This window comes from Apodemus sylvaticus, chromosome 16 (genome assembly GCF_947179515.1).
Source record: "Apodemus sylvaticus chromosome 16, mApoSyl1.1, whole genome shotgun sequence".
NCBI classification, from domain to species: domain Eukaryota; kingdom Metazoa; phylum Chordata; class Mammalia; order Rodentia; family Muridae; genus Apodemus; species Apodemus sylvaticus.
Genome location: NC_067487.1, coordinates 66,337,116 through 66,357,352, shown reverse-complemented (window position 1 = coordinate 66,357,352; position 20,237 = coordinate 66,337,116). Strand labels below are relative to the sequence as shown.

The 20,237-nt window shown below is 46.3% G+C and overlaps 1 protein-coding gene across 1 annotated transcript; it reads left to right on the top strand.

Annotated features, from left to right (window-relative positions):
* Positions 1-2,438: 2,438 nt before the first annotated feature.
* Positions 2,439-10,193, top strand: Otp (orthopedia homeobox). Its single transcript, XM_052159440.1, has 3 exons — positions 2,439-2,475; positions 3,739-4,148; positions 9,663-10,193. Exons 1-3 carry the CDS (start codon positions 2,439-2,441, stop codon positions 10,191-10,193), a joined length of 978 nt encoding a protein of 325 aa, XP_052015400.1.
* The last annotated feature ends 10,044 nt before the right edge of the window (positions 10,194-20,237 follow it).

The following is a 20,237-nucleotide window of genomic DNA, read 5'->3' as shown; positions in this document are numbered from 1 at the left end:
TTCTCAGACGCTTCTACCGAGCAGGCGGCCGGTATCACACCTTCTGTACCCCACCTTCTGGTTCCTTCTTTAGCCACCTGACTCCACCTCGACCGGGCTTTCAGGCCTGAATACCCAGAGAGCCCCTCCCTGGTAGTTCGAAACCCGGGACTAGTCCCAGGTGCGAGCTCTTGTGGCAGGTCCTGAGAGGTTGAACTGTCCCTTCGTGCTGATCGCGCCCGCCCGAGTTGTCAAAATGCAGGATGGGAGGGGTATAGAGAAAATCAAGCTGCTACCAGAGGGTCTCGGTTTGCTTTAGAGCTTGGAATTTCCCTTTCAGGAAAAACCTTTCCGGCTAGGGCACCGGGCGCTGCCCGAAAGCCCCCAAGGCTCCCTCCCAGGCGTGCTGGAGTCACCTAGACTCCTCCCTGGAGCTAATCCCCGGCTTCGGAGCTCAGCTCCTGCTAGGCCCGGGTGGTACCCGCTGCCCGGCAGCCGCTGCAGCCCCGCCAGGTCCCGAGCAGCCAAGAGAGCAGGCTGCGGTGCTGCGAGACACCGAAGTAGCCGAGACCCCACACTCACAAGCGAGTGTGCATCGGGGCAGCCGCGCGCACCCGGGCTGTGCACCGCAGGACTTTGAAAAGGGCTGAGGAAGGGAAGAAGGGAACAAACTGCTCCAGAGTTGCTTCGCCGCCTCCTTTGTCTCCTTGCTCTTCCCTGTCACACACAGAGTAAAGGACACACACACACACACACACACACACACCCTCGCATCTGCTCTCGGGCAGCATTTTCAATGTTTTGTGTAAGTCAATTGGGCGACGAACAAAAAAAGCCATTTGTTCGGTATTATTTAAAACAGACTTCAGAGGGCCACCCTTTTGTGGAAGCTTTATTTGCACTAAATGAATAATCTTAATTGCATCACCCTCGAATTAAAAATCAATGTTAATCAAGTAGGCAGCAGTAAATATCAGTTTTCATTTTGCCTTGGGTAGAGGGCATTTTTCTTGTGTTGCAAATAAAAATACAAGTCAAATAACTTTAAAGGGGCATCATGTTCTGCTGCAAATACAATTGAAACGGATTGTTTGGGAGCAGATCAGAAACGGTACAGAATTTTGCACTTAATTTCCTCAGTTATCATTTACAATAAGAACCTCTGGGCTTGACAGCCAAGTCTAAACAGTAGTAAATTAGTACAAATTTATACTGATTTTACTCTAATAATCGTAATAAAAGCTTATAGATTTGGCACTAATTACATAAATGCCTAATGATCTTGAAAATTACTCTGGTTAGAAATATATTACTAATCTAAACTTTGTTGTTGGCTGGCTCTGAAAAATCAGAACATTAGAAATGGTTCGCTTCACTTGTGCAAAAGCATTTTAAATTGTTCAAGTAGTTTAACATATCCAAGAGGAAAATAAAGAGCGTTTAACTTTATTTACCGCCTTAAGTGGCTTTGGTCGCCTAGCTGAACTTAGAAACTCTGACCGAAAGAGCAGGTTGAGACCTGGGTGAGAAGAGTGTAGGCCCATCGGGCAGGGGGTCCTGGAACGCAGATTCCGGAGTTTTGGAGGTAGGCACGCTTCGCCAAGTCTCCCCCTCCCCCAAAGCGGACAGCGGTCTTGGCACAGCAGGGGAGGGGGCAACTTTCTCTTTACTCTCTAGGCTGGCGCTGGGATTGGGGCTCAGTAGGCCAGAGTCCGGGTCTCTAGCGAAGCCTGCAGAACAGTAGCGGAAATTTAGGGTCGCTCTAGAGACGGTAGCTTGGCGGCCTGGTGAGCTAGGGCTTTGACTACAGCGGTCCAGCGTCGTCTAGCAGGCACGGGCAGGAGGGGCGGGGGCGGGGGGGGGCGGTGGGATGTGAGGGGGTGGCGACTCTCAGGTCATGCAGAGGTCATGCCCTGCTTTGGTGTCAGAACTGCCCCTGTTCCAGGGACACCCTATCTCTGAAACGCCGGACTGCGCCTGTGAAGCGAGCAAGGCAGGACAAGGAAGGGATGGTGTGCCTGGAGGAAATCTCTGGGAAGAACTGACCGAGGCTCGGCCGGGAGGCCCAGGGCGAGGCCAAGGTGGCCGCTGCTGCTTTAGCGGCTGCTGGAGGCTGGAGCTGCCTGGGCTGCAGCCGCCGCCTCCTCCCGGCAGGCGCAGGCGGGCGGGCGGGCGGGCGGAGTGGGGGACTCTCCGGGCGCTGACATTTGCAGGCTGCCCTCCTGATTGGTCCCCTCGCCGAGCTGCTCACGGGTTCATTCAACTGTTAAGCACCTCCCCGTCTCTCTAAAGGACATTATAATGCAAGAAGCCCCCTTTTTAACCACAAACCGAATTTTCTTTCATTTAGGTGATCTATATATATCTATATCGTATAGCTTATAGCTTATATCTATTTTAAATAACTTAAAGCCGCTAAAATTTGGGGGGGAACAGCTTTCGCCCTGGAGCGGTGCGCGATGCTGTCTCACGCCGATCTCCTGGACGCCAGGCTAGGTGAGTGAGCGCCTCTCACCCGGGCAGCCAGGAGAAGCCGGGGCAGGAAATTGTCAATTTGTTCCTTATTTTACCTTAATGCGCCCTAAATGGACTAATTTCTTTAAAAGTAATTGTGCTGTATTAAAGTTTAATTTGATTTAACATCGTCTTTTAAAAAAAATCTATGGAATATGTAGATTCCAAAACAAAACGGTGTTGGGAATGCTGACACTTTTTTTTCTTATATTTTCCTCTCCCCCTTCATTATTATTATTATTATTATTATTATTATTATTATTTAAAAGGAGTTCTAGCCCGTGATAATTGGTTTGGAGGTGTTTCTTTTTCCATTCTTGTTTGCTATGATTTGGAATTTCTTTCATCTTTTTTTCCTTCCTTTCTATCACCACCTCCTCCTATAAGTGTGTTTAAATTTGTTTTCTTTTAAAAAAAATCTGGCAAGAAGGAGAAGCGGCTGTACGAAGGAGGATTTGCTAAGTGCGCTGGTTAAGAAGAAACGCCCAACTCATCCTCTCAGGCGTCCCTGCCTTCTGCAAGGGACTCGGTGTTGCCAGTGACTGGGAGGGACGGGCCGTTTATTTCTCGGGAGAGAAAAGTTGAATTCTCTAAAGTTTGATTCACTGTTATGGCTACAGAGTTTACACGAATTTCTTTAAAGCGATCTGGGTTACCAGGTTCTGGGTTTCCGGCTTGGGAAGCTTTAGTGATGGATGGGACTCCATTTCCCAAACACTTTCTCTGATTTGAGGGGGAGGCGGAGCTGATTTGGGTTTATTTTGAGGGGTGGAAGGCTTGGAGACATATTCATCTCCCGAAAGTCAGAGGGAATTGGCCAGAGTTCATTTAGCGCCTACGCTCAGGAGGAGCAGCCTCAAAGGGATCGCTCTTGATTTCTTTCTCTCCCGCATTCCCCGTCGAAGAATTTTCTCAAGGTTTCCTGGGTTAGTGAAAGGACTCGGGTGTGTTTCATTGTCAGGCCTGGGAGTGTTTCGTTTGTTTGTTTGTGGGAGGCACGAAAGCCGGAGCTGGGAGCCACCAGAGCGGGCTGTGGAGAGAAGGGGAAAAAGGGCCAGGAGATGCTGTTTCAACCTAGCTGTCCAAATCCTGGGAAACCGGGTTGAGGACCAGGCAGTTTCCGCCGCGGGGCGAGCGTGGGCGCAGAGGGAGCGGTGGATGGGGCTAAAGCAGAACCTCTCAGGGAAGACACCGGCTCCTCACGTCGCCAGGGCAGGACTGATAGAGATCCCCTTCCCTCCTCAGGTATGAAAGATGCCGCCGAGCTTCTGGGCCACCGGGAGGCGGTGAAGTGTAGGCTGGGCGTGGGGGGCTCTGACCCTGGAGGCCATCCAGGGGACCTGGCCCCCAACTCGGACCCGGTCGAAGGAGCCACTCTGCTGCCGGGCGAGGACATCACCACCGTGGGTTCTACTCCTGCTTCGCTGGCGGTGAGCGCCAAAGACCCGGACAAGCAGCCGGGGCCCCAGGGCGGCCCCAACCCCAGCCAAGCCGGCCAGCAGCAGGGCCAACAGAAACAGAAGCGCCACCGGACACGCTTCACCCCAGCGCAGCTCAACGAATTGGAGAGGAGCTTCGCCAAGACTCACTACCCCGACATCTTCATGCGTGAGGAGCTAGCGTTACGTATCGGGCTGACCGAGTCGCGAGTGCAGGTACACCGGGCTTGGGCTCGGGGGAGGAAGGCAGGAGGGACGGGGGTGGGGTGGGGTGGGGTGGATCGGTGCACAGAGCTGGTATTGTGCCCTGCTGGGGTCCCCGGGCTGCGTGCTCGTTGTTACTGCATTCCTGGGTCGGAGGATCCCATACTCAGTCCAAACATTGGCTAGGACGGTCGACAGGCCCCCACGGACTTTCTCCATTGTAGTCACACCCCTCATCTTAAAACTCAAAAGCAAGCCCCGCATTATGGGGCTGCGGGGTTCAACTCCCTCCTCCAAAGACGGGAATTTTCCTGTCTCCCCAGAAGCTAAGCCCAGCGTGCACCTTGCTCCAGCTCTATCGACAAGTGTTTCATTACCCTGTAATGAGTTTTTATTATGAATTTGGATAAATGGGAGAAATTTCATAATTATACAGGAGAGAGGAATCACGGTGCAATTGGTGCCTTTAAAAAGCGGGGTGGCGTACTCAAACTTCCAGGTGTGGTTTTATTCTCTTAAATATCACCCTCTCTTGTCTTTTAGACAAAATACCCTCACCTTTGTTATTTTCAAAAGCCTTGGGTGATCTACTAACGCGCCGGGACTGGCCAAAAATACTACACCACCTATGAACTTTGGGATTTTTAATACTAATAAAATAATTAAGGTTCCCCTAAGGAGGAAGGCAGGAAAGGAGCACTGTCTGTTGTGGATATTTGACCCAAAGAAGGAACTTTTCAGTCTAGAAAGGTTAAATTGTAGTGGAGGAATTCGTTATTGTGTCCAAGATGTAATTATATGAAATCTAGAAAATTTCACCTGTATCTCTTCTGAAAATTGGGGGAGAAAATGTAAGATTAATGAACCCTAATTTTCTTTTTTTTTTTTCTTTTTCTTTTAAAAAGACTGGCAACTCGTACTTTTTCCGTGGGCAGGCTGCTGGATGAAGCTCTGCCCTTGGCCTGAGCTATCCACGGTGCTGAAAACATTTCCTCGCTACTTAGGACGGTTTTTTTCTTTCCTTCTAGAATCCTGGGTGCTAAGTTGAAAAATTTGTTGAGCCAATGCTACCTGATTTTGCAAATTAACTTTAAGAACTCCCGTTTTTTTACATTTGATTGGTCAGGAAATCAGAATTAATTTCCATTCGGCGTTTTGTAGTTCATCTAAACGGTAATACATACTTCTGTTCTAATAAGAAATGAATCTCTTAGGGAGTTAAAATGGTCAAATTAATAGATAAATATTCACAACGATTAATATTTTTATCCATTATAAATCTGGGTATTTGTTAGTGAACTTTGAAAAGCAAAGACATTACACATGTGAAGAGTTCTAATTTTATTGTTCAGCCATATTAATGTTCTTTAAATCTTCACCATACATTTCTTTTTAAGTGTGGGTTCATACTTTCATAGAAATATACAATCCAAGTCCACACCAACAATAATACTTGATTGTAGGCTCAATATTGAAGAATCAAAGTTCACAAATTTACTTTTTGCCCTCAAGAGAAATCTTTGCTATTAATTTTTGTTTAAAATAGTGCAGTGCTGTATCTTAACCTAGACATATTGGTAATTAGTTCAAATTAAAATAGAACTTAGAATCACAAATAAAATATAATTGGATGGCTGATTTTATGAAAAAAGAAAATGAGGTCTATTAAACTTTATTAGGTCTTCCAAAGGTTAATGACAGTGATTCTTTTAATAGAAAAAGTTAAAAATGAAATAAAATATAAACTGTGTGGTAGTTATTTTTAAAAAGTACACAAAAGAATATGCAAGAAGAGACAAAGAATGTTAATTATTCTAGCATAATGTTCAACCAAAGATAATAGCTTGAGCCTCCTGATAGAAACAATTTAATAGAATAGCAATTTCAATATTTTTTAAAAATAATGTTTCATAGTTTAAAAGTAATCAGATCAACATAACCTTCTTAATTAACATTTCAAAATGATTAACATTATGTAACGTAATGCAAAAATAATTTATGGGAAATGTATTTACTTCACGATTCTCTGTACCATTGCTCCTTGACCAAATTCAAATTAAATAGTAATTGGTTTACATTCTTATATGATGAGTGCTTCATAGTTTCCTTTATAGTTAACAGATTGCCACACATTCTTTCTAGTATGTGGGCCACTGCACTGATTAAAAATGATCTAAACATTTAACTTATTGCGCTTGCATGTTTTCAAAGATACTTTTTAATTTTAGACTGAATTATCCAGTATCTTTATTTTTTTGTCTTTATCTGGACTATATCGCATTTTGAAGTGTTTACTAAAGCACCTCTGCTCACACAGAGACCACTTCCTGTATGGTACTGCTCCCCTTTTCTGGCTAGTGTAATAAAACCATTCCTTTTATAGCATGCCATTATTAGAAACCAATTTCAGAATTATTTATAACCTGGAATGGCTTATTAAGCAGCAATGCGAGAATCATGCAAATTACGCGATCAAATGCAATATAATAAGCATAATCATTAGTCTCTAGCACGGATTAATTAACTTTCAATATTTTATTTACATAAAAACCAAATCAGTGAAATAACTTCTGCACAGTCAGGCTTGCCTTTCAATATTTTATATGAACAAAAATAATGTGCTGTAATTCCATTGACCGTGTCCCCTAGAATGGCCCTGTCACCTGCCACATCTTAATAGGGGGACAAGCTGAGAGTATTTTCTAGTTTTCTAATGGAATGAGAAATTGCATTTTCTTCCTCTCCCAGCACTATTAAAGTGTAATGAATTCGGCCCAGAGTTCACGGCTGGCTGATCGAAATGAACCTGAGATCTAGGCTTTAATACAGCTCCCCAGATTTCCTCCCATATCTACACATTAATCATTTTCTGGATTCCAATGAGGTCTTCATAAAGCATTTGCTTCAAGTGTGTGTGTGTAGGGGGTATTCTTTCTTTCTCCCCCTCTTTTTCTATTCCTGAGCCATTTATAGCTGGGGAATTAAACGGGCTATATATTTTAAAATACATTTACAGTATGTCTATATTACTGTAACAGCAGATATCATGAAAGTGGATTTTTAGATTCCAACCTCCATTAGATTCTCACTGTTGTATTAAGCATTTTTCTGAGGAGAGCTGCATTTCAAACTGAGTACAAAGTTGGGTCTTCTGCTGTGGTTAATATATTTCCTGGAGTTGTCATCAGTGCATTCCAAAAATCTCCCTTAGGTTTTGTCTGCATTTTAACCAGCCATGCTCTAGTTTTCAAGTGGAAACTTTCACATGTTAAAAACATATGCATCAGAGCTTGGAATGGAGGTGCTCAGCGTCCATGCAGATTTTCCCCCCTTGAATCTCAGTAAACCATGAAACATTAAAAAATTTTGTAGCCGTCATTTGACTACTAACCCTCAAACATAATTGAGCATGATTTTTCGATTATTCCTCTAATATTTTGTCCTTTGACAGTGGTTCTTTCCTTGTGTGCATGAGCAGAGTCTGGATTCACAGCCCTTTTTGGCAGCACTATTGGCTCTTGAAATTCTGCTGAGCAGTTTGACATTGTTTCCTTTCTATTGGCTCTTTCTCCACACATTCTCCCAATTTACCGCCTCCAAAACACTGACCCCTTAGGATTCCCTAGCTCTGGAGAGTGTTAGGAATTGGCCTCGACTCTCCCTTTCAAAATGTTTCTAGAAGGCTGCAAGTGTTGGACAGAGACCCGTCTCAGTTAAGGGTGTCCCCTCTCCCAGCTTCCCAAACTAGGGTCGGCTGGGCACTGCAAAGGGCCGTTGGGATCCTAGGTCTCCCCACTTTCCACCCAGCTCCATCCAGCCAGGAGATCAGGCTCTGTGCCACTGCTTTAGAGCATCAACGAAGGGTGTGCTTACCCAGCATCAGTACTGGGTTAGCAGCAATGTGGGGAACGGTGTACAACCTAGAGAAAGAGAACGTGCTGGGAGAAGCCCTAGGTAAGATGGGAAGACAAGGGCAGACTCCGAGGAATTGTAGACTGTAAAGCTATTTACACCGGTAAGCAAGGAGTGTGCTTGTTCGCATCGCTATAAATTCTTGGTTTACCAAGAATGAAGGCAAATATATCCATATCCTTGACACTTCAGCTTGCAAATCAACTACTACATAGATTGGATTACCAGATAAATCACGCTGTGGGCTGAAATTCGGAGAGCGGGTTGTGTTGGCCAAATTCTAAGAGGAAACTAGTCAACTGTTTCTAAGAGGAATCTGATCTGTGCCAGGCATCATTTTATATTTTGTATCAGCAGTCATCCTGCTAACTAGATTTTAAATGAAAAAATCTGCCACGTAAACACATGGAGGAAGCCTCAGCCCCTTAAAGATAAAACTCAAATAGGTGGAGACCAGAAATTATCAAGGTCAGATAGGTTGGTTGTCTATTATTATTCAGAGGAAATTTCGCTCTCTGATAATGATTTTCACATTTGTAGGCACATTTGCTTGATAGGCTCTGGACCATAATCAGAAAACAAAAACCAGGAGGGCTTGTTTGATGTATATTTTTAATAGGCAGTTCTTCTTGAAAAAAAAAATAAATACATCCATTGTCCCAACAAATTTAGATTTGCATCCTGACCAGCGTGAGTTTTAAAGTTGACCTCCTTTTCTTCGTATTGGTCAGGAAATTGACTCTAGTTTATAAAAGGAGAGGCGTGTTGGGGTATGCGCAGCTTGCAGGTACCAGAGGATATGTTATCACGAATCTGAAGTAAGTTACTGCACGGCTCATGGGTTCAGTCAGCAAGTTCCAGCACACCGAATGGCGCTGAGAAGGGTGTCCTCAGAGCATTTGGGGGAGAGAGACGGGGAGGAGCATTGTGGCAGTTGTTCCAAACACAGAAGGAGAAATCAGAAATCAAGGTGGTAACCAAATAACGCCTCTGCTCAGTGGCTCACTTTGCTACACGGGTCACTATATTAACCTCTCTGCTCTGTCAACCGTGATGTTAGGGGCTTCCTTTGTCTTTCGATTTTGAGACTGTTTATGTCATTCGTGGCCTTTCATCAATCCCCAAATTTCCAGTGTTTCTGAAAATTCTATACCCCATCAGTGCTCTAAGACATGCTATTAAGCCACATGGGTACTCATGTTTATCTTCATTTGTACACCTGTGGGTCAGCCTTGACACATGCCTGCTTGACGACTGGTACATCTGTGCAATGCACGGACTATGCCAGAGTGCAGGGGGCGGTAAACGCTGCACACGGTGGGTATATGCGGTGTTGTTTGCTCAGTGCGTTCCACGCCAGAGGGCACCGCGACACGAAAGCGCCGGGAGTCTGCGCTCGGTGGCTGCAAAGGGGGCGTGCGTGGCTCCGAGTCGGCGGAGAGTCCGGAGCTCGCGCCGAGTGTGGGGACGTGCGGAGCCCGGAGCACCACTGCAGCCTGGGGCTGGGTGACTGGGTGAAGCGGGGCTTGGGCACCTCAAGCTCCGAGCCGGATCGCTAACCTCGTGGGGTCTTGTCTCCCTTTCCCCCTCCACCCCCCACCCCGCCCGCTGCAGGTCTGGTTCCAGAATCGCCGCGCCAAGTGGAAGAAGCGCAAGAAGACCACCAACGTGTTCCGCGCGCCCGGCACGCTGCTGCCCACGCCCGGGCTGCCCCAGTTCCCCTCGGCCGCCGCCGCCGCGGCCGCCGCCATGGGCGACAGCCTGTGCTCTTTCCACGCCAACGACACCCGCTGGGCGGCGGCGGCCATGCCCGGCGTGTCCCAGCTGCCGCTGCCGCCCGCGCTCGGCCGCCAGCAGGCCATGGCGCAGTCGCTGTCCCAGTGCAGCCTGGCGGCCGGGCCGCCGCCCAACTCCATGGGCTTGTCCAACAGCCTGGCGGGCTCCAACGGCGCGGGGCTGCAGTCGCACCTCTACCAGCCCGCCTTCCCCGGCATGGTGCCCGCCTCCCTCCCCGGCCCCAGCAACGTCTCCGGCTCGCCCCAGCTCTGCAGCTCTCCGGACAGCAGCGACGTGTGGCGGGGCACGAGCATCGCCTCCCTGCGCCGCAAGGCGCTCGAGCACACAGTCTCCATGAGCTTCACCTAATGCCGCCGCGCGCCGCCCGCTGCGCCCGGGCGCCGCCCCCGTCCCCTCCCCCACGCCCCCGGCCGCGCGCACCGGCCTCCCGGCCCCTCCCCCTCCCCGGTGATCCCCGGTCCCCCCGCTCGCCCGGCTCCCCTCGCCCCGTGCTGCCCGCCGCCTCGGCCTCCCGCTCGTCCGGGTCGTGCTCGCGCCCTCCCCCCGGCCTCTGCCTGGCAGCCACCCCGGCCACACTCGGGTCACCACCCTCCCCAACCCCCACGGCCCCCGCCTCGCCCGCGCCTCCCTTTGGGCTCAGTCTCTCCCCGAGCCTCACGTCCCCGCTCCCGCGCCCGGCAGAAAGCATCCTTCCCGCCATTTTACTTACCAGGGAGTCGACTCAGGATCTGAAATCAGACACCAATGGACTGGTTTGTGGGCAGAAACACACACACACACACACACACACACACACACACACACGCATGCACACACACAAATGCACACACATGCACACACATGCACACACTCGCACCATAGCTCACGCTCAGACACACAACACATCGCGCGCGCGCGCGAAAACACACACTGTGCATCTTGGTCACAACACGGACGTGTTCCAGGTACAGCACAACGTTAGGGATTTTTGTCTTAAAGGTGGACAAGCATCTGCTACCAACCGCCTCATCGGAGGGCCCAGCTGATGTCATTTGAGTTTTGCCCCGTATTCTTTCTCCAACCTCCTTTCTTTCTTTCCCGGACCACTACCCTACCCTGCCTATCCAGTCGCGTCCACGCAACCCTCAATTGGCTTGCAAAAGACCGCTTTGATTATAGCTCGGTTTTTCTTTTCTTAAGCTCAACTGTGAGGGGGTAGAAGGGAAGGCTTCTCAGGAGGAACGTGGCAGCGGATTTGGGTGGCTGGAGCAGACTTAGGCTCTTAGGTGAGGAAGAGGTGGTCTTTCCCATTTTGATAGGCCTTTCTAGGAAGAACAAAACACACGTGCAAGGAGTTTCCTTTTTTTTTTTCCTTTTTGTAAAAGCAAAAAAACAAACAACAAAAAACAAAAACAAAAACAAAAAAAAGCCACATCTCCTTTCTAGGTCCTTCGAGACTGGTGTTCGTTTGCTTCCTTTTCCGTGTCTCTCTTCTCGCTGCTCTGTGCCCTTGGTTGTTTTGTGGTCGTCCCATCGCGTCCTTCGCGTCCCCTCGGCCTCCCGCCGGCCGCCGGTGGGCGCGGGCGGACATCTACAACCCTGCAACTTTGTACAGAGAAACACAATCAGCTCTTTCTGCATGTGCTGGTCAAATCCAAACCCAGAGAACAGAAGCGCTTTCTAAGAATGAACAAACATGTGAAATAGGATGTTTGGTGTAGATAAAGCATTCTTGTTACATACTGGTCAATTTGTGATCTGTTTTAACTTATCGTCTGTGCTTATTTATGGACTTTGGTTTTCTTAATAAATGTTTGAGCTAATATAAAGCATACTATTTGACTTTTCCGGACAAGTTTATATCAAGCTAAATGTAAATGGATAAAATAAAATCATTTTCGGTATGTGACACAGAGGATAATGGGTTTGGTGTACCATAGACTGGCAGGAAGTGGGGGGTCTCAGAAGGGCGGGTCAGGGCAAGCCTCAGCTGGGGAGGTGGTGGCCGGGGCGCCTGGGCCTTTCGCCCTGGCAAGACTTGGAGCTACTTTCTGGGTAGCACAGTGAGGAGGCCTCCACAGCGAGGCTGACTGCTGTGCAAGGCCCAGCAGGAGGGAAGCCCGGGGTGCGAGCTTCCCACGCGAGCTCAGAGTCTCGCGAGGCTTTGGGCCTAGCGCTGGGCTCCGGGGCCGGGCCGGAGGGCATCGGGGTCGAGCGTGGGGACGCTTCCCTGGCGACCGGTTCGTCGACGGTGGCGCGGAGGGCGCCCCCCGCGGGCTGCACTTGCACGCGCCCGAGGTGAGGCCTGTGGCCAGAGGAGGCCGCGGTGAGAAAGCCTGGGCCTTGCGGGCCGCGAGCTCGGCCCCGTGGCTCAGCCCTAGGCCGCGCCGCTCCGGGCGCGCGTGGGCGCAGCTCCCCAAGGGCATTGTGGGTAAGGCGGCCGCGGGCCTCGGCTCCCAGCGCTCAGTGCAGCCCTCGCGGAGGCCACGGCGCGGTCCGCAGAGGCGGCGGGTCCCGCTGGCGAGACGCTAGCTCGCTCCTCCGGGCGTCCCCCGCTGGTCCGCTCTGGTTTTCTCTCCGGAGTCCACGCTTCGAGGGGCCAGCTAGCCTCGCGCTTAGTTCAGCCACGTGCTCCCCGGACTCCCCCCCCAAGGCGCGGGAGCCGCCGCTGTTTCTTCCCTGGTCGGCGGGGGAAGGTCGCCGGCGTGTTTTAGACCGGGAGGCAAATCAATATCACGGGCTTGCTTTGGAAAACTAACCAGATCAATCTGCAATCTAATGCTCCTTATAGGCATCGGGAGGGCACCCCGTTTCCCACGGGAGGGTTTCTCATTTGGTTGCCAGACCCTAAAAGCACCCTTCTCCTAGATTGCAGTTTTGTGCCGCAGAGCTAAATGCGAACCCTAAGAACTGCGTGTGACTGTCAACAACCAGAGCACAAAGGATCCCCTTAAAGGTGAAGGCAGAAAGGAATGATTTTCTCTGCTAAAGAAAACCATCCGTTCGCATTACATAAGGGATCTTAACTAGTCGGCGAGTTTAGAGTTTACAGGGTCTTTCAGATGTACATTTACCAAAGAAACATGATCATATTAAGAGAGAAGGGTGGTAATTTTGAAGTTCATATTAAAATGCAACTTTTTGTTGCCTTTGAGACAGGGCCTGGATATGTAGCCCAGGCTGGCCTGGGAATTGAAGTGCTTCTCCTGCCTCTGCATCCCGAGGGCTCAGACCACTTGCACACCATGCTGGATAAAAATGGGACATTTCTGTAATTTTGAAATATTTCTTAGAATTCAGGACAACCTTCATGTTTATAAAGCATCGGGAGATGAAGACTAATTTTGTTTTACATGTCTTATGTTCTCCCTTGTCTTATGCTAATGCTTAAAAAAAACCTTTTGGATACCATATTATCAAGTTGCATTTAGGAGATCAGTACAAATCACCGCTGATGGCTACACCAGTGAGCATGGAAGGTTGTTTACAAGAATGCTAATTTTTACAGCTTTTTTATGTTGCTATAAAGCATAACTTTATGATGAAGGAATGCAATAAAGGATGTTAAATAGAATCTTTAAAATTTGTATTTCTCAAAGGCAAGCGAAATAGGATCTTTCATTTTTTTTTTAAAAAAGGGCTAACTCAGAACACTGATGAGAAGTTGCAAATCAACTGAGGTGATAGAGGTTTTCAAAGACACATTTTGTGATATAGTGCTTATTTGCCAACTCTAAAATGAAAGTATACAGTTTTTCACTTGACCCGACTCTGGAATAATATTTGTTTCTATGGCAGTAGGTGGGTTTCTGTTTGTGTGTGCGTGATGTCATTAGGGTTGGGAAGGCTAACCTGGGCAAAGTGATGTCATTAGGTCTGGGAAGGCTATCCTGGGCAAAGTGTTGAGGTTGATAGTTTAACAAAGATAAAAGCAGAGACTGAGAATCTCGGTTACAAACATGAAAGATTTGTTGCCTTTTGAAGGAGAAAAAGACTGAACAGAATAATATTTCATATTATTTTTACTCATTATTGAAAGCAACTCTAACTCCAGTGTGTTACTGTTATAACTAATTAAGGTTAGTAAGGATCAGATAGCAGTGAGAAGTCTCAGAATGCAAGTCAGACGTGTACAGCATGCTAGCTGTCTAGCCGCTGATGAATTGTACTTTTTGCTGAGTAGCCTATTTGACATCTGTTACTATATGCTAGCCAGAAAAGTCAAAGTCCATTATGACATGACGATATGATTGCTTTATTTTAATATACATATTTATCCTTGCATCTTAATTTTCTTCTCAAAATTGGCATTAAGTATTCTATGTATCATATAAGTACTGATGTAATAATGATATTGCATTTACTTTTTTGTTGTTGATGGAAAAATATGATACAGGAATGTGACTTGCTAAAGATGATATTAGCTATTGAATATAAAATAGGATCCAGAACAGTTCTGGTAAATCAAGGAATTTGTAAATATTGATATACAGAAGAAAAAGAGATGGAACCCCAACTCTGGGGCGATTTGTATTGGTCGCTCTCAATGACTTTTTCCCTGAAAATGAAAATGTGTTTTAATCCGTATGGTGAACCTTGTGTTTTAATTTTCGGGTTAAAGAAAAAGCTCAGCTCACACAGATGTGTACCCTACTAATGACAGTAGTTAACCTGTCAGCTGAAAGAATGTAACCTTCCTTTTCTCCCTCAGACATAACGATAATCTCATCTGAGGGCATATATGTGAAGAGATAACAGCGTGGCATGGTGAAACCACTGGCTCATTAATCCTGGCACCCACTTCCCACAGGGCCCTTGATGAGTTAGACTCACTCATAGGGTATTTCAGAGTTTTGATTTGTCACCATTGGCTAGGTTCACTGAGTTCAGGCTAAATTGAGCCAGAAGCAATGTTTATTAGTAATTTTGTAGTACAGGCTACCCTAATAATTCAGCCCAAATATCTCATCTGAAAAATATTCATTCATTCTGGCTTCTAATGTAGGTTGCAGCTGTGTTCATGGGAATTGAAAGAACACAAGTGATTGGGCATGCATTTTCTAAATTATTAATATGATGGCTAATAGCTGTAAGCCCATCGTCATATCCAATTCAGAAATTAGGCTTCATTTTCAAAAACAAAAGCAGCAACAAGGGGGGCGCCCTGGCCTGGCTTCAAGGGGGGCTCCCATCAGAGCAGAGCCGAGCGGTCAGGATGGGGCCTCCTCAGCAGAGGGCCGCCCAACACTGCCTTTGGCTGGTTTTCTTTCTCAGTTAGGCACTATCAAAATAAGGCGTGAGTTTATGAGATTTCCTATGAGAGCACCAAGAAAATTCAAGGACGAGTCCACAGAGGCTCTTCTTCCAGTTCTGATGATGTCATAGTCTTTAAGCAGGCACAACTGGTTGTTGGTGCAGCTAAGCCGCATCTCCCATTCTCATGATCCAGTGCCCCACACATCACACACTGGCTCTGCGTCACACTTGTTGCTGTGCAAGGCTCTTTCTGTCATAATCTCACTTAGTTCTGTTCTGAAATAACTCCTAAGTACCAGGAAATACGTAATTAACCTGCATGACATGTGCAATATATGTTCTTTATATCTTTCATGGAAATGTCATAGGGCTTTCTATGCTTTTGTTCACAGTACTTACTGAATCCATTTAAGATAAACTCAAGGTCAGACTAAAAATTGTATAAACCTTTAACACTCAAAAGATTATCATTCTTAGGAAATTAAAATAAAAACACTATAAACTGAAAAATACAGCATATCTACTGGAATTAAGGTATTTCTGGATTTTTATAATAATAAAATTCTGAAGTCATCGAGACTTAACTGACTTTTAAAGAAAATTATCCTCGTTTAATTAATTAGACAATATTTGTGAGAGCGTCTCAGTGGTCTCAAACTTGAAACACTTTTTGTCTCAACATTCTGAGTTCTGTGGTTACTTTTTTAATTTCATGTATTCTGTATTTATTTTAGGAATCCTATTCAGAGGGTGTTTATTTCACTGTCTTCTCTTCGGTCCCTTATATCTGAATCCATGTCTGACTTACAGAGCACGTGATCTCACTTATCATGACACACATATAAAGCACATTCCTGACTGTGTAAATAAGGAAACTGAGACTCAGCTATGTGTTCTGCCAAAGTTCATACAGAGTGGCAGAGATGGTTCCCCAAGTCCCATCTTCAGATAATTCAGCAATACTGCTTGTGACATGTAGACATCCCTTTTAGCAGATTTGCAGGGAAGGAAATTACCTATATTTGAAGTTTAATAACTCACACTTGTAAATTAAACAAGGGACATGGTAGCTGCATAAAATAAAAGTTTCAAGCACCCAGAAGAACCATTTCCTCACGAGCTGTATCCTTCTGGAGGCTAATTCAAGACAGTTAAAATGTGCCACACAGAAGCCTCTTTACCGTGTACAGTCTTTGTCAGTGAACTTGTTGCCTTGTGATCTGGGCTCTGGGCTGGTATGGCGAGACTTTCCCTATTACTCCACACTTTAAGGAAGGGTACTGTAGATGGAGAACAGAAGACCCCTACTCCCTGTGTAGGGTACAGGGAGTGGTCCTGTATTCTTCAGTGTTTCAGACACGTGCTTCTTATCACATGTCTCATCTTCGAAGGACTTTATGGAGTGGGGAATCTCTTGGCATTGGGTCTGTCTGACATTACATAGTTACAACTCAGGAGAAGCCGTTCCTCCTTTTCCTCCCTGTGTTAACTAAACACGTTGTCAATCATACATTTAAATCTTATTTATTTATTTATTTATTTATTTATTTATTTATTTATTTATTGAGACAGAGTTTCTCTGTGTAACATCCCTGGTTGTCCTGGAACTCACCCTGTAGACCAGGCTGGCTTCAAGCTCACTGAGATCTTCCTGCCTCTGCTGGAATTAAAGGTGTGCATCACATGCCCAAACTGAAAGGATCTTTAAAATTATCTAGTTCCGATTCCATGACCACAGCACATGGCCTTGCAGGCTCAGGTTGAGTATATGGTAGATCTCTATTTTGGCCTACTGTAGGGAAGTTCTTTTATTAGGTCTAGCCTGCTTCTGGGTTCTTCATTTAGAGTCTTGTCCCTTATTAAGGACTTTCAAATCTCTTAATAATGAAATGAGTATTTTTAGACTTGTTAATACTTTCATAAGTTGGCATTTCACTTTGTAGCTCTGGTAGATTACCAGATTGACTTTATGTCTAAGGCTCTGCATAACCAATAGCTGTTTCTCACCCTCATAAATTCCAATGTGATTGATGGGGCTTTTCTCTCCCTCAGCGATGCACATATAGGCCAGATTAGACAGATTAAAATGGATAAAGGCAGGTTTATAAGGGGGCAGCTCTCGGGTGGGTTCACCCAGCTCACAGGTGGCAGTCAGTCAGTGAGGTCACAAGGCCAGGCTAAAGAAAGTTGTTTTTTTGGCTCTTGGGCAGGATGTGATGACCTGTGAGCTAGGAGCTGTGATTGTGTCCATATATGGCTAAAAGCTGAGCCCTGGGTAGGTACCCTTGGGTGGGCTGTCAGAAATGGAGACAAGAGGAGTATGGTGTGTTAGGCTGGAGCTTTCTCCTTGTAGCAGGGTTGGGGGAAGAAGAGCAAATGGATGCCTTAGCTTGTGTAGGGGATGAGCAGTGGTCGGGGCCACACGGTGACAAACTCTTCTATCACTGAGTCAGTGGCGTGAGCTGACTAGGGACTGGAAGTGTTTCTGGCGGTGAGATGAGAGGAAGCCAGAAAGTTGTGAATTAGCCTTAATGTTCAGCCCAGAAATTTTGGCAGTTGGTGCAGCGAGAACAACTTCTGTTGATTCTGCTGATTGTAAGAGCCTAGCGGGCTGGAGAGATGGCTCAGTGGTTGAGAACACTGACTGCTCTTCTGAAGGCCCAGAGTTCAAATCCCAGCAACCACATGGTGGGTCACAATCCTCTGTAATGAGATCTGACTCCCTCTTGTGGAGTGTCAGAAGATAGCTATAGTGTACTTACATATAATGAATAAATAAATCTTTAAACAAACAAACAAACAAGCAAAAGCCTAGCAAATGTGGGCACTGTAGGGAAATTCAAAGTTGACTTAAGACACCCCAAGACCAAGTTCTTAGCACAAAGGAGATTTATTTGCCCCAGAGGGACAGAGGGCAGGGATAAGGAAGGGGCAGAGAGACAACAAAGAAGACTGGAGGAAAGGGGCAAGAGAGAGAGAAGAGGAAGAGATATTTGTCCCAGGTGTGTGTGTGTGTGTGTGTGTGTGTGTGTGTGTGGTGAGGGGGTGGGGGCAAAGGACTGCCTCTGGATAAAGACATGGGCCGTAGTCAAATGGTGGTTAATAAAGGTAAAATGGGAAACCTCATGTTAGGATGAGGTGTTTAATTTTAATTTGAGTATGTTAATTAGGTGAGTCAAGGGGGGCTTTGATTGCTGGACTTCAGTAATTAGGTGAGTCAAGGGGGGACTTTGATAGCTGGGCCTAGGTAGTCAACTTGAGGAGGGGGAAGTTGCCAAGGAAGGGAATAAAGCTTAGGGGTTAGCTTTAGGAATGTAACCTAACATTTTAGCAAGGCGGAGGGAATGGGGAGAAGGGCGAGGGCTGCCGGAGCCAGGCTCAAGTGGACTATGTCCCTTCCTCACGTTCAGGGAGCAGAACTCATCCCTAATCACAGTCTTAGTTTCTTCATGATAAATACCCTCAGTTTTCTCATCTAACATGTTTCTTTATGCTTACAAATCAATAAGAAATTTTGTGCTTATTAACAAAGCACCAAAGGCAAGGTGCAAAAGAAATATATGACATCCTGGCTCTAAAGGGGTTTATATTGGCCCATATAATTGGGGTGATAAGACGAATATATTTAGAACTAATTTTTTTAGTGACAGTTTTTAATGGGTTGATCACTCAGTGCCCTGATACAAATCTTATCTGCAACAGGAATCTAAAGAAGTGAGACATGGCAGGGAATGAATTCCTGGGCAAGGCTTCCTGAAGGAGGGGAGGTTTATAGGCCAGCAAGGTACTGAATGTCTTTGTCCATCTTGCTGGAATTCTTTCGGGTCTTATGTTTAGATCTATAAAGTATGCTTGGTTGTTTATGTATATCCTCACTAAACAGTCTACTATCTTCTAAAATATGGAAACTTTAACTAGATCTGATCTCTAAAGTAGATCAGGGCAAGGCATGATGGGTCATTTTTAATTCATTTTAATAATGATTTATAGTTTAATATAGTGCATGTCTGTTTAACTTGATACTGATTTACAAGTGTGTATGTGTATGTGCCAACTTGACACAAGCTAGTCATCTAGGAAGAGACAACCTCAGATGAGAGACTGTCTTCAACAAGTCACCCTGTAGGCAAACCTGTGGGGCATTTTCTTGATTGATAATTGATGAAGGAGGGCCCACTGTGGGCAGTGCCACCCTTGGAGAGGTGATCCTGGGTTATATAGAAAAGCCACTGAGAGAGCCATGAGGAGCACGTCTATACTGTTCTTTCCTGGTCTCTGCTGGGTATTTGACTCCAGGTTTCTGCTTGGGTGTCGTCTTGCTTCCTCAATGATGAACTGTGACTGGGCCTTGTAAGCCAAATAAACCCCTTCCGCTCCAAGTTAGTTTGGAGTCATTGTTCGCATCACAGCAATAGAAAGCACACTGGGCAGGATATATAGGCAGAGAGAAGAATGACTATGAACTACATAGTCAAGGTGAAAACAAAATCACTGCTGACAGCAAGTACTGTTTCCATTTTCACAAAGAGATCATCCATGGCTTGTGGGGAGCACAGTGCTCACTTCAGATAAACCAGTCACCCGTGGGAGGTTAATTACCTCTTCCACAGGACTGAGGGACCATGTAGTATCTTCATAAAGGTAATTTAGTAAATGGCACCCTGGTATGTTGGAAGAGTTAATATGCCACTCTTGGAAACTCCAGTGACTGGATTGTTTCCCACAATAGAGGGAGGAGCACACACTTGCCAGGAAACATCTATCTTAGATTTCCCTGATGGAAGACTTAAGAGTCTCATTTCCATCTTAAGCCTAGCAGCTTCTCTAAGAACTGTTTGTAAGCTATGAGATATTTTAGATTTGAAATTATGGTGAGAATTTTCCCCTTAGGCAGAACTCCAAAGGATAACTTTTAGGTAGGGTTTGCTTTGGGCATAGGCTAAGAGATTATTGCTTCTTGTCTTAGGGTTTCTATTGCTGTGATAAAACAACACGAACAAAAGCAACTTGTAGAAAAGGGTTGATTTGGCTTACATCTCCTAAGTCACAGTCTCTGGAGGGAGGCCAAGACAGGCTCAAACTGGGTGGGACCTGGGGCAGGAGCTGGTGCAGAGGCCACGGCTGAGTGCTGCTGTTGGCTTGCTCTCCAAGGCTTGC

Coding starts and splice junctions, on each gene's coding strand:
- Otp (XM_052159440.1), top strand. CDS start 2,439: ATGCTGTCTCACGCCGATCTCCTGGACGCCAGGCTAG. Junction 2,476..3,738: donor TCTCCTGGACGCCAGGCTAG/GTGAGTGAGCGC, acceptor TTCCCTCCTCAG/GTATGAAAGATGCCGCCGAG. Junction 4,149..9,662: donor TGACCGAGTCGCGAGTGCAG/GTACACCGGGCT, acceptor CGCCCGCTGCAG/GTCTGGTTCCAGAATCGCCG.